Source organism: Erigeron canadensis, chromosome 8, assembly GCF_010389155.1.
Source record: "Erigeron canadensis isolate Cc75 chromosome 8, C_canadensis_v1, whole genome shotgun sequence".
NCBI lineage: Eukaryota > Viridiplantae > Streptophyta > Magnoliopsida > Asterales > Asteraceae > Erigeron > Erigeron canadensis.
This window is the reverse complement of record NC_057768.1, coordinates 4,106,180-4,121,803: the sequence shown is the minus strand read 5'-3', so window position 1 is coordinate 4,121,803 and position 15,624 is coordinate 4,106,180. Positions and strand designations below refer to the sequence as shown.

Below are 15,624 nucleotides of genomic sequence, written 5' to 3'. Positions count from 1 at the left end.
ATAGCAAAACCAAAGCTGGGATTGAGGAGCTATATTATGTTTATTGATGCTTTTAGCAATTTGCCAAAACTATTTCCCGAGCGTGAGACTATCTCTAGCTTGTTATTTATGTTGCTGTGATTGACTTGATTACTTGAACTATTGCAATCTAGTTTGACTTGTGTTATCTTATCTGTTATAACTTACTAGCATGGTAATGCATGAGATGCCGTAACGGTAATACAAGTTGTTTAAATTATTTTTATGAGATGCGGCGATGACACATTTAATCGTGGTTATCATTCTAAATATAAGTCGATGATTAGATACGAAAGATGCAAAAATTAACCATTTTAAATATATTTGTTAGGGTTATTAAGGGTAGTTTGGAGATATTAAATTAGTGTTGAATTCTAAAAATAGGAGACCAATTTATTTTATAAGGGATTATAGATTATTATTTTTGTTATTTCATCTGAATTTGTAATAATAATACATACAATAATAAACTAATAGGAAATAATAAATCTTTTTAAAATTAATCTAAAAATGTGTTTGAAACCATAAGTTAATGTTGATATGTGGTTTCTATTTTTTTTTATATCTATATCTATATTATCTTATAAAGCATTTTGCCTTATTTTTAAATTTCAAAAGATGATTTGAACTACCTAAATTACCCTTCTTCTTTATTCAGTAATTGAAACCAACTGGGTTGGATCAGTGGTTGGAGCTCATGCCTCTGGAATCAGGGGTCATAGGTTCGATCCTCATGCTTAGCAAGGCTGGAGGTCCTTTTCTACCTATGGTAGAACTTGGAAGCAGCCTCTCTACCTTTGGTAGGGGTAAGGTTGTCTACATATCAACCTCCCTCATACACCGTCGAAGATGGTATTGGGACCCAAAACCGATGGACGACGTCATTGGGAGTTACTTTACATTACTTTACTTTTTACCTAAGATACATATAATACCCTTAAATCCCAACCACTGATTTTTTCTCTCTCCTCAAATCTCAACCACTCATTTTTTTTTATCTATTCTCCATAAATCATTTTATTCCTTTAACTTATTCAAAATATTTTATCTCAAAAACCGTATATCGATAAATTTTAAAAATTTTATGGGTATTCTTAAAATTTCATGCTCTTTCATTAGAGATGTCATTCGATATACTCTCTACGAATTTTTAAATCCAAGTATGAAACCCGTACGACTAATGCATTTGACTATCACACTTTATGAGTTATTACTTCCTATGACCTATTACCCAACCATCTCACCGCCGCATTAATTGATTTTTCATGTGTTATCATTTTAAGTAGCAAGAATATTAAGTTACTTTTCAAAAAAATATATCATTTTCTTGAATTAATAGTTGTAATGCATTAATATTAATACTATTTAATTATGTAAAGGTTGGCTAGTCTAATATCAGCCGATAATTATGGAGTTTATTCAGATCTCAAAAAGATAAGTTCACAAACGTTATTATTCAGTTTAATATAGTACATAATAAAACTAAATACTCGTAATAGTGATAATGACTTAATGAGTGCGGTGAGGTGACTCGTGAGAATTTTATTAAGGTAGTAAAATAGACGGGTTCAAGTTATTTTTCATTTTTATATCTATAAACAAAATAAATAATAATGAATGAGGTGAGGTGACTTACTGTGAGAATTTCTTTTAAGGTAGTAAAAAATAGAAGGGTTTTAAGATGTCATAAAACTTGAACTATTCTTTTTTTTATAGATCTGAATCTTAAAATAATATATAATAAATAAATAAATATAAAAGGTAGCAGTATAAACTATAAAGGGGACTAAAAGAGTTCACAAGTAACATATGAATCTGGAGCTGTCAGTCAGGCAGCTGCTACAGATTCAAGAAGAATAATGAAACAAATATGTGAATATGATTGGTTGTTATCTATCATACTTGTAGTTGTGTTGTTGATTTGCAAATGTGGAAATGCACATGAATTTGATACTACTTATAATGGAGAACAAGAAGATCAACATTTCTACTATAATAATAACACAACAACAAGAAAACAAATGTTGTCATTTATAGAAGAAAACCATTACAATCAATCTGCTGTTTCTAATAACCTTCTTTATGTGGGTCTTACTCTTATTCCACGCGCTGCTGCTATGGGAGCTGGTACTTTTACACATTACTATTATTTCCTTTAATTTGTTGCTAGATTTGTTTATATATGTATATGTATATGTATATGTGTGTGTATCTGTTTTGGGTTTGATGGCCTAAAACGTAAAAACTTTCTAAATCTTGATTGAAAATGTTGTTCTATTTGTGGTTGATTTTCAGATTTGGTTTTGTTCTTGTTCATACTTTTTAGAAGTCTTTTTTCTTTTTATGGAGTGTACTTGTGTGTGCTGTATTTATGTTTTAATTTTTTAAAGTAACCATTGTTTATATATGGTTTTTAGGCTTGGTTTTTTTTGGGGGTTATGAAATTTCATTGTTTGTGATTTACTCTTCATGTGTAGTTTAGTTTAAGTTAATGTTAAGATTTAGTTGACAAATGTTTTCTTCCCTATTTTTTTGAGCCTATTTTATAATGTTTCTGTTATAATGATTTTCTTAAAAGTAATTCTTAAGTTATCTTTCAGTTTATTACAATGCTAATAAATATCACATTCAAAAAGTCAAAGTTTACTGTTATAGCAATTTAATTGTGTGTTTCAATCAATATGATTGACAGTATGTTTGGATGGAACAATACCTGGGTATCATTTACATCGCGGATATGGTTCCGGTGCAAACAGTTGGCTCGTTCATTTAGAGGGTGGAGGATGGTGTAACAGCATTAGTTCATGTGTTTACCGTAAAACAACAAGGCGTGGATCATCAAGGTATTTTGAAAAACAGTTGGCTTTTACTGGAATTTTGAGCAACAAGGCTCAAGAAAATCCAGGTCTCTTCTGAAACATTTCTTGTATTGTAGGATTTGCACTGTGAATTTTTCCATTTGTTAACTGCTTTACATGAATTCTTGTTGGCCAGATTTTTTCAATTGGAATCGTGTGAAGGTTCGTTATTGTGATGGGGCCTCATTTACTGGTGATTCTGAAGATCGGGTGTGTATTAGATATCATACAGTTTGAAATTTATAATGGATCACAAAATTATGAAGAATAGTTATCTTTACAAATTTTTGATATACGTATATAAATATCGGTATGACTTTATCATGCTAGGCTCACAACTTGCAATTTAGAGGACACAAGATATGGTTGGCTGCCATGGAGGAGTTGATGTCAAAAGGAATGCGATATGCTAACAGGGTATTCTTTTAGCATATGTTCGTTATTTGAACCGAACATATCTATTTGCCTATTGTTATTACCTAGTACTATTGATCTTGATACACAAAGTAGAAATCATTTGTGATTAATGACGATTAACACATGGTTTGATACGTATGGGCTCGATGTTCAGGCCCTTCTTTCAGGATGCTCAGCTGGTGGCCTCGCTTCTATTTTACACTGTGATGAGTTCCATGGTTTATTCTCAAGAAGAACAAAAGTCAAGTGTTTTGCTGATGCTGGCATGTTCATGGATGCGTAAGTCCCGTGACATCTACTTAGAGGAGACTACTTCGACCATTTACTTAGAAATGGGTCGATTTGGGTTTGGTTCATCTCAAGGGCCAGATAGGTTAAAATGGTGATTTTGGTCAAATAGGTCAGACACTCAGACAAACGTTCCTAAAAGTCTTTATGATCTTAAAATCTCCTATTTATCTTAAAGATTTAGAGTCACTGTCTAGTACTGTTTTGGTATTAAAAAGTTCCTTGAATTACGAAGTATTAGATAAAAATGATTGTGGATCAGCACAAACAAGACTGGCCTGTTTTAACCTATACACTATAAACGACCCGTTTCAACATTTAAGACAACCTTTTTTTTTTAAAGGGGCATTTAACACAACCTAACCAACTCGATACTCCAATATCCCCACATGTGCTTTCATTATCACAATATCATACTTGTCCATATTTCACTTTAATGTTGTTCATTATGCAAATCTAGGCGTGATGTTTCTGGTGGACGTACTCTTAGGAATATGTATCAAGGTGTTGTTACTCTACAGGTAGTCGTAATTACATTTGTAAATTAATGTATTAAGACTGGGACACAATCAGATTCTGATTTATAGCTCAATATTTTGAACAGGAGTCTGGTAAAAGCTTGCCAAGAAGTTGCACCAACCACCTTGATCCAACTTCTGTAAGTAATTTTCTCAATATGCATGAAACTTGAGGAAGATTATAGCATCTCATTGAAGCACCATTTTTGGCTCTAATACTTTCTTTTAATCCCTTTTCAGTGCTTCTTCCCACAAAACATAGTTTCAAATCTCAGAACACCAATGTTCCTCCTCAATGCGGCCTATGATTCTTGGCAGGTTATCTTTCCATCTTTTGACCAAGTGACATATGGAGTGAACTCAGTAAAATTGTAATAGAGCTTACACGATCTAAAGTTGGCAATATGGGTGGCGCAGGCGGGTTGTTTATCCTATGAAAATGGGGGTTTTATATGTATGGGGTGTGTGGCTTTGACCCTATGACCCTCAAATATTACTTTTTTAAACAATATTTTTTCTATACTATATAGTTAATGTGTGTGACAATATTACTAAAAAACCTAGACTATTATAACAAATATATTTATATCCTCTATTGAATTAGGTGATTGCATACATTTGAGAATATATTTAAGTGAGTTCGACTATTCTATCTTTTGACCCATTTCTTTGTTACTGATTTGGGGTGCCCAAATCATGTGGGATTAGAATGGAGGTATTTTATTAGCATCATATGGCTCATACCGGGTGAGTCGATGGGTATCCAGTTGTGGTACCGGAGATAGGGTTCCCCCATTACCCTTTATTTTTATGGCTCATATCAGGCAAACTATAACCCAAATTTACACATTTGTTGCCACGTTAAGTAACTCAAATCTACACCACTTGAATCAGACCAAGATAACTAAAACCAGGAATATTCCCTAACATTAAAAATTAGAAACGTTCCTAAAACACATATCCAAGAGCCAAATGCCCCTTTAGAATGTATGGTAAAGTGGATAACTAATAATAATATAACATAATGCATGCTCTCTCTCTCTCTATCTCTTAGATCCTTGCTAGCTTAGCTCCACCTTCGGCAGACCGTCGTGGTACTTGGAAGGCATGCCAAAAGAACGTTGCAAACTGTTCTCCTTCACAGATAAATTTCCTTCAAGGTAATGTGTTTCCTATCTTTATTGTCAGCATAAAACCGGAGTTTGATCAGTTTGTAATGATGTGATACCCCTATATACTATGAGCAGGATTTAGAAATCAGATGCTGAATTCAGTTAAAAGATTCTCAATGTCCAAACAAAACGGTTTGTTCATCAATTCCTGTTTTGCCCATTGCCAATCAGAAAGGCAGGATACATGGTTTGCTGATAATTCCCCTGTTCTTGGAAACAAGGTAATCATTAATTGCGTTACATTCCTCTGATCACTGTAAAGTGTAAACAGAATGATAAAGATTGAAATCGGTCAAATCTTTATGGAATGGGTTGATTTAAGTTATGGGCATAGATTGGAATTTCTTTTAAATCTTTAGATCAGCATGTTCATTGATTCGGGCTATAATTATAAATAAAAAAAAAAAACAAACACACATTTGAATGATTTAAGATAAATAATGCTTTTGGCAGGCCGAACCAAACTGAGATGTAACAATAGATTATCTGTTTTGACCTGTAACTAGCTTGCCTCCCCTGTCCATTTTGCCACCTCTAGGCATAAGTGTTCAACCCTGCATTTACAATGTCGAGCAACGTGAATGCTAATTAATACATTTTTACACTGTGTACAGGCGATTGCACTGGCTGTTGGAGATTGGTTTTTTGACCGTGTGGCTGTCAAACAAACTGACTGCCCGTATCCCTGTGACAAAACATGTCACAACCTGGTATTCAGAGCATAATGGCAACCGGTTGATGTCATGTTCGTAGGCTAATTATATCATTTTTAATATATTGTTACATGGATATTTTTCATTATTTAACTTATATTGTCGTAATTCATTTATTCAATCTCATTGAATTTAGAGAAGAATACACATGTAAGGGGAATAATAATTGGTATATATATATATATATATATTATATGAATATATCATTTTTAACTCTAGATATTCTAAATGTAGAGAAGTATAACTGGGACAGCTTGACACAACTGCAGTAAAACACAGTTCCCCAGCTTGTTACTACTCCATTTTCTACGAATTTCTTTGTGCAGGTTCTCAACACATGGAGCTACACTTCTCAGAAGGAAGGTTCTAGTTTTGAGAACTTGACAGAGTTTTAAGCTGCTGAAGTTACAGCAGTTTTTCATTCAGAGTTTTGTTCACTGGATCTTGACACAAGTGAGAGTTTCACTTGGTTGTTATTGTCCCTTAGGTGACTATTTGGTTCTTATTATGGCTGTGAGACCAAGCATAGATGATCGAATTGCAAGACTAGACTTCGGATACACTTGTAATATTTAAATGGTATATATTACATTACACCAGAACTTCGAAACCATAGAAGTTACAAGGATTTTATAAAATCTTAGAGCTTACCCATTATAGGAGCAACTAGATTTACTTCTTTCTGACTTGAAGAACGGATTGATGATCGAAAAAGTGAGTATTGGTTGCATTCAAGAAATGGAATGTCTTCGATCTCTACTTAGCTTATTTTTGTTTTCATTGGATGGTGAAACCCAATGATCAAGCCACAGAAATGGAGTTAGTTTCACAAACTTTTTCGACATAAAGTTCATGAATGATCTTCTACGGAATAGTGACCTGTCAGAAATCGATTTTTGAATGTCTTCCAGTTTCATTTTTGCTTTCAGAAGCTCACATTTAAGATCTTGATTTTCTTTTAGTAAGCTTTGTCGATCACTTGGTAACTGGTTCAGACTGGATTCATCAAGGATCGTCTCTTTTAAGCGTTGTTGTTCATGGTAAAGAACTTGAACTCTTGTTTCTGAAGAAAGCCGTTCATTTTGTGCAGCGTGTGCACATGCTTGACTCGTTAGTTTTTGACAGTTTATCAAACTGCAAATGTTCTTTCGTTCTGTATTTCCTAGAGCTGGATGAGCCTGCAAGAATCAACCACATGGCTCTTAAGCCCATTTTAAAGTCGTTATGAGATGTTGTAGATGAAAGATCTTGTACCTTTAAATAGACATCAATTGCTCTATACAGTCCATCCTCTGTTACCCTTTCTTGATTCGGAATATGTTCAACAAAGTTTATAAATTTTGACAATGACAAGTTACAATCAGAAGCTACTTCTGCAAGGTAATGCTCCATAAGCTTCCCGACCTTCTCTATATCATCACGGGTGCCATAGAATTCACCATAATGCATCAAGATTCGTTGCACCGTGTCTACATCAAATAAGGTGTCTCCTTCATAGCGAAATGAAGGAATCAGTATATCGCCCAAGACAGCTTGTGAGAGTTGTAAACCCATTCTTTTCTCCAGATCTAGCCTACATGCAACGGTTGTCTCAAGGTATATTGCAGATCGAAGTAGCTTTGAAAGGAAACTAATTGATAGTGCATTATCTTCCCTTGGTAAGAGGCTAACTATTGTTTCTAAAATAACCCTCTTCTCATTGACTAGATTTGTCTCTCTTTCGTTCTTTCCCTTTCCTATTATCTCCTGCTTGAAGAACAAACATTATTTCAAATCAAATAAAATGATGCCATACATGTTAAAACTGGCAGAGACATAGTGAAACAGTGAGGATCACAAATGTGTGGGAAACCCGGTAAACTCCCAAAAAAGCATAAATTATGGTAGGAGTCACGAAGCTAGCGCCGGCCAGCTCTTAGAAAGGCCTGGATGGGATGACGTTTTTACATTTTTACTTTTATTATCATTTTCATTAAATCATGTCTGCAACATAACATCTAAAGGGGGCAAAATGGGTCAGGCAAAATGCTCCGAGGGGCCTGTCAAAATGGTAATTTTTTGGTTTCGGTAAAAATAAGCTGTATTGAATTAAATGGACCCTCAAACATGCAGTTTTTAGTTATCCACATATGTTGAAATAATAATCATCTTAACTTTACCTATAAAAAGTCTAGATTAGTAATAATCCAACTTTTTATATAGGCTATTTTAGAAGATTTTCTGTATTTAGATGCAAATCATATGACTTTTGTATAGTTAATAATTCTACCTTGACCCATTTCACCCACTTAGAGATTAAACATTACTCGAGATAAAAGGTAAGTGGACTATACAGGATATTCTAAAGTTGTTTCCAACTTTACTAGTAAAGCTGGAAGCATATTGATCATCAAGAGTTAAGATTCAAAAATCATCTTTGAATCTTGAATATTGAATTAAATCTGAAGGCAAGAATCTCCAACTTTACTAATAAAGTTATAAGGATCTCAATCCTTTGTGTATGGGGCGAGTATGAGAGATCTTACCAAATCGTGAAGAAATTTTTGGGCGTAAAGCGTTAAAACTGGACCAAGTGAAAACTTGTTGAATCCCCTGGAAATCATAGCTAGAAGAACCCTTTGAAAGGTATATATGCTAAGAACAATCAAATCTTCAGCCCACCAATCTACTTTTAAGTGACACGTGGAAGACGAAGAAGAATGTAAACCTTCACTACTCCATCCTAAGCTAGTCGACAAAGATGTTTGGCTTTCTTTAGTCACTACCAATGCTATAGCGTCTACACAACGAGTGATCAGCTTTACATTTTCAGCTACGGGCAAGAGCCTTTCTGATGATTGCAAGATAGAAACTGCAGCAGCCAATGAATCAAGTCCCACTTGGTTTAGATAGGCCTCGGCTCTTTCTACAAGGTTCTTGACTGCATATTCTTCTGTCATTTCAAGATACTCAGCCACACATCTAGCCATTGCAATGTTCTCAATGGATAATTCAAAGTTTATTCCATAACAAAACTTTGCTGCAAGTTCAAATCCTTCGTGTCCTCCTGGAATATCGTTGATTTCAACTACACGATCACCCTTTTGAGAGTTTGATGCCAGTTTTCTCATATAACCACACTTTGAAACTAAGGGAAACTGGAAAAGGTTTGTAACTTCACATACATGTTTTAATCATCATTTCATACCAGAATCAAAAATTTTTTTTTATCACGATCTGTATATAATGACATCGAATCTTACCTTGTGTAATGAAAAAGAAACGCCTTGTACGTGAATTGTAATATCACTTGGGATCTCTTGAGAGAAAATCCTACAAAAAGAGTAAGTCTTTTAGATCAAACCAAAACCAAAAAATCGAAGAGACACATGTTAAAGAAAGATATAATAAGGAAACCATTCAGTAGTCCTCTTCATGGTATCACTCATGAGCTCCTTTCTTTTTGCAGGCATCATTATGTCACTGGTTTTGGGCATTGCAGCTCCCTCTGGTTGAACATCTTCAATGACGGGGATCGAGCATTCTTGATTTTTAATCATGATCTATCTGCAGTTTTACATACACATATAACAAAACAAAAAAAAAAATGGAATTTCTTTTCTAGAAAGATATGCGCATTTTACGGGAGCTTTACAGTACTGTTTGATTATAACCTCATATCGATGCTTTGATTCTGTACCATGTAAGTCACGGATGTTTTTGTTTCCTAATCAATCAACATCTTCAAGGAAATGCCCGAAATATTTGTATGCACTTAGCATAAAAGGAGCATCACTTGGGGAGAAAACAGTCTTTCATTGAGGAATGAGAGAACCAAAGGTAAATAATGCAATGGAAAAGACTAGTGTAGTTTGTCATTGTGTAATGGTGGTGGGGGGCACTGGGGTTTTCATATAATTGGTGAAAGATTGTAAGTTTCTTTTAAATGCCCATTGAGCCATTATACATTATAGCCAAAGCTTGATAAATATATAATTCCAAAGCTTAAAGCAATGTTGTTGGGTTCACTGATTTGCCCCGCTCGATCATCAAACTACCGACCTCCTTTAATGATAAATCTTAGCTCCGTCTCGATACAATGCAAACTTTGAACGCCATTCTAGAACCATACAAGTCTATAATCACGAACCATTGCTATGTATTGAACTTAATGGGCCAAACTGAAACGAGAAAACCTGACCACGACACTCGAATAATTGATGAAACAAAGCGGATATGATCATTTTAAGCTTCATAATGATGCTTATTAAGGTACTTTTAATTGAAAAGGGAATATGGTCGAGGAGGGATCCGGGGCAGCCCATGAACCATATGGCCAGTTTATTTATGCATAGTGTAAAATTTTGTTAAAAATGTATAATTTTTTAAACATACACCGGGTCTACATGATTTATGAACCTAGTAACATTTCGATATACCCAAATATGATCAAGATATATCGATTGATGTCAATTTCTTAAAACATGTTCATGTGATATTAATGATGGCTTCATGCATGAAGCAGATGGGCTCCTCGTCTAGTTCATATCGCATATATGAAGAAATCTCTAAATGTTGACTGATCATTCGTATTAATTGTTTGTTACAAAAAAGAAAATTCTTTTAAAGAAAGTAAGGAAATCTTTCTATATAACTAAAATAGGATATCTCTATCTCTGTATATAATAAACAAGATTGTTTTCTATAAGTACTTTTATAAAGTTTTGATGTGTCAAATACATATTTCACCTAAAAAAAAATTTTTTTTAAATATGATGTCATATATAAATAAAATAGAAATAGCCCTTTACATGTTTAATAAAAGTATTAATTATGAATTTAAAAATCTCTTTTTTTATTTATTTAATGTGGTAGTCTTTTTTATTTTAAAACTTATTATTGTGACAATTTGTTTATTTGACACTTAAAATTTTTGTTTAGGTGTCATTTTATCATATTTATTGAATATTTTTCCCTTTTTTTTTAACATTATTTGATTTAATATATGTTATTTATGTTATCACGGTGTAATTGTATTTTTGTAGAGTCATGTCATGTTAATTAATCCAAGTCATAAGTTAAACTTATTCTCACGTTATAAAGAAATCAATTTGATTTTTTCACTTCAATATATCAATATTTTGTTTAAATTATAGTCTATAATTTATAATAAAATAGCTTAATTATTTTGTCTTAAGTTTTACCTCTTACTTTATTGTCATTCAATAAGATTTTTCTATTGAATTCATATTTTTTTTTATGGCCAATTCAATTAATTATGTAGCTTAAAATGAAATATTATATTTAGAACTTTTGTTTTATTCACGGATCAACTCAATTATACGTCATTCTTGTGAGAGTTAAAAATAAGAAATAATTAAAACTTTTGATGAAAAATGGGATCATTGTGAATTATACAACTAAAGCAATTTTTTTTAATAAAGTGTTCATAGATTTGTGATTTGTATGATTACGTGTAACATAAAGTTCGAAAATATTTAATAATCATTTTACTATAATATTTTCTAATGGATTTATTACAATATAGTTTTTAATGATTTGCAAGTATTAAAAAAATAACATATATTATCTATTAATTATAATATTTTCGCTTAATTATTATAATGTTACCGTTTAACAGACGAGTCTAATCAAGTAAATTATATTTGAATCAAATTTATGACGTAATGATAGTCTAGGGAGTCTGGAGTTACGTATAAATTATCATATAATTAACATAACTTAAAAGGTCGGGTACTCGCATATATGGCGGTGGTGTGATGGTGACAACAATTAGTGGTGATGGTGGTGACGGTGACTATTGATGATGGTGACGACATTGAATGGTGTAGATAATTGGCGTAAAGAATATTGATTTAAAACGGTAATGAATATATTTTAAAAGAGACATACTTTCTAAGTTTAGAGTTCAAGCATTTACTAAGATATGGATTTTTCCCCCTCAAAAGGGATAATAAATAGGGATACTCATTGAGGTGCCCACATATTCGATTAAAATAACATATGCAAAACTTTTAAAATCTCTTATATAAATAAAACAAAATTCTTATGACATCATTAATTTTTGGGATTAATCACGGGAAGATTAATGTACTTTTCCTTTTGTACATGGTTGCACATTAAAAGTTTTTTATTGATGTGTATTACCAACGAACTCTTAAACTTTGTACATGGTTAACCCAAATCTTCAAAATTGCTTCTCTCTCGTACCCAAATCTTCAAAAGTGTTTCTCTCTCTAAAAACAAAACCCAGATTTCTCGCCGGAAAACTTAAAATCGGCATTTTCACTCTCGTTTCTTCGAACTGAAACTTGAAATTTGTACCAAAACACTCGAAATTAAAATCCGCACAAACCCTAACCAACATATATACAAATTACAGTTCGCCGGATAAAACTTTGCTTCGCCGAAAAACGCAACCGTTAATCATGCAGCAGCGTTGGTGTTTCGCTGTTTGTAAATTTACCTTTCTTTTGCTCTAAATAACTTGAGAATTAGGCCTTTATGACATAATTTGTCTGACGGCAGTGTTAACTTTCTTTAGATCCATTAAATATAACATAACTTAGCCATTGGTGGATATCTCTAAATTATTTCTCAATATTATTTTGTCTGATGGTAGGATGGTAAATGACAATCTGTTGGATATTCAGGAAGTTTCAAAACACACTGTACTTCTGTTGTGAAACATTTTCGGAACCGTAACGGTTAGGAAATCTTCCTATCTGTTTGTGATGAACCCAGCAACAATTTAATATTTCGTAGTTCCAAGCTTGAAATTTGACCCAAAAAAGGTGAAATGTTAACTTTTGGTAACGGTTGTGTTTTCCGGCGAAGCAAACTCTTTCCGGCGAACTGTAATTCGTATATACGTTGGTTAGGGTTTGTGCGGATTCTAATTTCGAGTGTTTTGGTACAAATTTCGAGTTTCAGTTCGAAGAAAACGAGAGAGAAAATGCCGATTTTAAGTTTTCCGGTGAGAAATCTGGGTTTTCCTTTTATAGAGAGTAGCGGTTTTGAAGATTTGGGTATAAAAGAGAAGCAATTTTGAATATTTAGTTCAACCATGTACAAATTTTAAGAGTTCGTTGGTAATACACATGAATAAAAAAATTTTAATGGCCAACTATGTACAAAAGAAAAAGTACATTAGTCTTTCCGTGATTAATCCCTTAATTTTTTTAATAATGCTTACTTGTCATTATTAGACTTTCCATATTAGTTATTTATTTTTTTATGTTTTTGATTTATGACATCATCCTACTTAAAATTTAAATCATTTTCTAATTGATTTATGATTTATTTATTTTCTAGCTTAAGTCTCATGTAAATTAAAACGTAACTATCTTCTTTTTTTTTTTGCTTGAAACAACTATTTACCAATTTTCAAAAATAGTATCACCATCTCTTTTTGCCTAATATTATCAATCACTATGGGTTTGGGGTATATTAAATAAAAGACAATTGTGTACTTGCCATTATAGCTCATTGGCTAAGCACCAGCTTTATATGCTGGAAGTCTCGAGTTCGAGACATAGGAAAGACATTTGAGGGAATTTCACAATAAAGTCCTCCAGTGAAGCAGATTTGAGTCCTGCAAAGGGGGCAGAGTTTTATCCCAATTAATTGTCATGCTTCCGAGTGATTTAGTTGTGAGTTTCTCCTCTTACTAGGTATTGAGGGTAAAAGGGCTCTCTAGCGCGGACCCGGTGGAGGGGGTAGAGTTCTATCCCAATTAAATGTCATGCTTTCGGGTGGTTTAGTTGAGAGTTTCTCCTCCTACTAGCAAGGTTGCGGAAGACGCTATTCGTTCCCAGGTCGGTCGACAAGTGAGTTGGGAGTTGTAAGTCCACCTAACAAGATGTACACGAAATCAAGATATAACAAGATATAAAGTTAGACGATAATAATCTCAAATTATATCAAGTAATCCGACTGACAAGTAAATCGAAACTAGATAGGACTAGTTAGAGTTACGATCCAGATAATGGATAAGAGTAATAAAGTATAATTGCTTGAAACTATATAAATTACTAAATATAATCAAGTATTATGGCAATGAGTCGAGATGTATTTTTCAATGTATTTTATTTATTGTTTATAAACAAAATACAAGAGTTGTTGCGGAACAAAGATAATCACACTTGTGAAAGTATCTAAACAACCAAGAAATACAAATGATCTATGTAACGAGGAATTACTCGTAAGAATACTTAGAGTAATATCACACGTTGCAATTGCCCAAGTTCCAAGCCATATTGCAAGTGTGAGAAGTCTTATATTTATAGGCAAACATGTCCTGATGACATGGCAATATGCCGTACTAAATATGGTTGGATGGATTCGTGGGACAAATCCATAACATGCTTGTTTAAGGTAAAGTATGTAAGTTTCTTGATGTGACTTGACATACTTTATTCCCAACCTTTTGCTAAAACTTTCCCAATCCCAGGTTGATAGTAATTAACCGGGTAAAGGTAGTTAAAGCTGCAAAAAGACTTTCCTCGTAATCAGTGAAAAAGTGTTGTAAGTACTTTTTCACTGAGCCTCTTCAGATTCAACTTCAGGTAAGATCTTCTCTGAGCTCTGCTTCTGAGATGATCTTCTTCCTTAGTCTTCAGTCTTTGACTTCCGTCTGAACGTCTTCAGTGTTGGTTGATTCTGAATCTGAAGTGAAGCTTCAGTGAGCTATATTCTGAATGACTTCAGAATCCTGAGCAAGCTTTCTTCACTGAGCTTCAACTATTTTGAACAAATTATACTTAGTCGATTTTCGACCTAACAGGAGTAATTGGGTATATGTGGTCGGGGGTCAAAGTGGCCAAGTCGAAGAGTACTCGGAATAATCGGCCGACTCGGGTCTACTCAACATCCTAACGAATACTCGGAGAGTACTCAGCTCTACTCGGTGAGTTTTACAACAGCGCCTACTAGGTATTAAGGGTGAAAGGGCACTCTAGCACGGACCCGGTTAAAATAACGTAAGTTATAAACTATATCCCCTGTTGCGGGCAAATGATCCACACCTTTCAAAAAAAACGACAATTGTTATGACATCATCATCTTATTAAAACAACTTATTTATCATCTTTAAATTCTTTCTTAAAGTTTAGTTTTTTGTTTATTTACTTATGATATCATAAGCACTTTACTTCTTTAATTTTATTTCATTTTTATTTTTGTTATTTATGATGTCCTTTACTTCCAAAAAAAAAAGTTTTTTTTTTATTTGAAAACTCTAATTTTATACATGGTCTTTTAAATTTCAATCGTTATATTATGCGGATTAATAAGCTAATTATATAATTTCGAAATATAAGGTATACTATTATGAGATTAAGATTATGGTCGAACTATCAAATATTTGTTAAACATCAACTTTATATTAAACCCGGGCAAACCCGGAATAATTAGCTAGTTGACTGATAAATTACATTTTAAAAAAAAAAAGAAAACTAATATTCAAATCAATTAAAACGGTGTAAATATCTATGCCCCATTGCTGAAAACTACATAACAAGCAGCCTTTATTGCCTTATTTGGGGAAATGATTCGTCATATTGTGGGTGGAGAAACTAGATTAATTTTTTGAATCGTGTGAATTTTATAACGAATGCTTAGTTTTGCAAACAATTATAAA

The 15,624-nt window shown here is 33.1% G+C and overlaps 2 protein-coding genes across 3 annotated transcripts; one reads left to right on the top strand and one right to left on the bottom strand.

The window, feature by feature from the left end:
- The first annotated feature begins 1,752 nt into the window (after positions 1-1,752).
- Positions 1,753-6,183, top strand: LOC122610039 (pectin acetylesterase 12-like). Its single transcript, XM_043783017.1, has 11 exons — positions 1,753-2,145; positions 2,711-2,923; positions 3,013-3,086; positions 3,207-3,293; positions 3,448-3,572; positions 4,042-4,102; positions 4,186-4,239; positions 4,340-4,417; positions 5,154-5,259; positions 5,347-5,492; positions 5,886-6,183. Exons 1-11 carry the CDS (start codon positions 1,878-1,880, stop codon positions 5,994-5,996), a joined length of 1,323 nt encoding a protein of 440 aa, XP_043638952.1. The 5' UTR covers positions 1,753-1,877; the 3' UTR covers positions 5,997-6,183.
- Positions 6,184-6,531: 348 nt separating this feature from the next.
- On the bottom strand, positions 6,532-10,084 carry LOC122610038 (BTB/POZ domain-containing protein SR1IP1-like). 2 transcript variants are annotated; one of them, XM_043783015.1, is made up of 6 exons: positions 9,638-10,084; positions 9,381-9,530; positions 9,227-9,296; positions 8,510-9,121; positions 7,239-7,730; positions 6,532-7,162 (listed from the first exon to the last, which is right to left on the bottom strand). In XM_043783015.1, the coding sequence occupies exons 2-6, from the start codon at positions 9,521-9,523 to the stop codon at positions 6,716-6,718; spliced, it is 1,764 nt and encodes a 587-aa protein (XP_043638950.1). In that variant the 5' UTR covers positions 9,524-9,530; positions 9,638-10,084; the 3' UTR covers positions 6,532-6,715. The 2 variants fall into 2 exon arrangements, with proteins under 2 accessions (XP_043638950.1, XP_043638951.1); XM_043783016.1 differs by lacking the exon at positions 9,638-10,084 and having other exon boundaries at positions 9,381-9,589.
- Between the last annotated feature and the right edge of the window lie 5,540 nt (positions 10,085-15,624).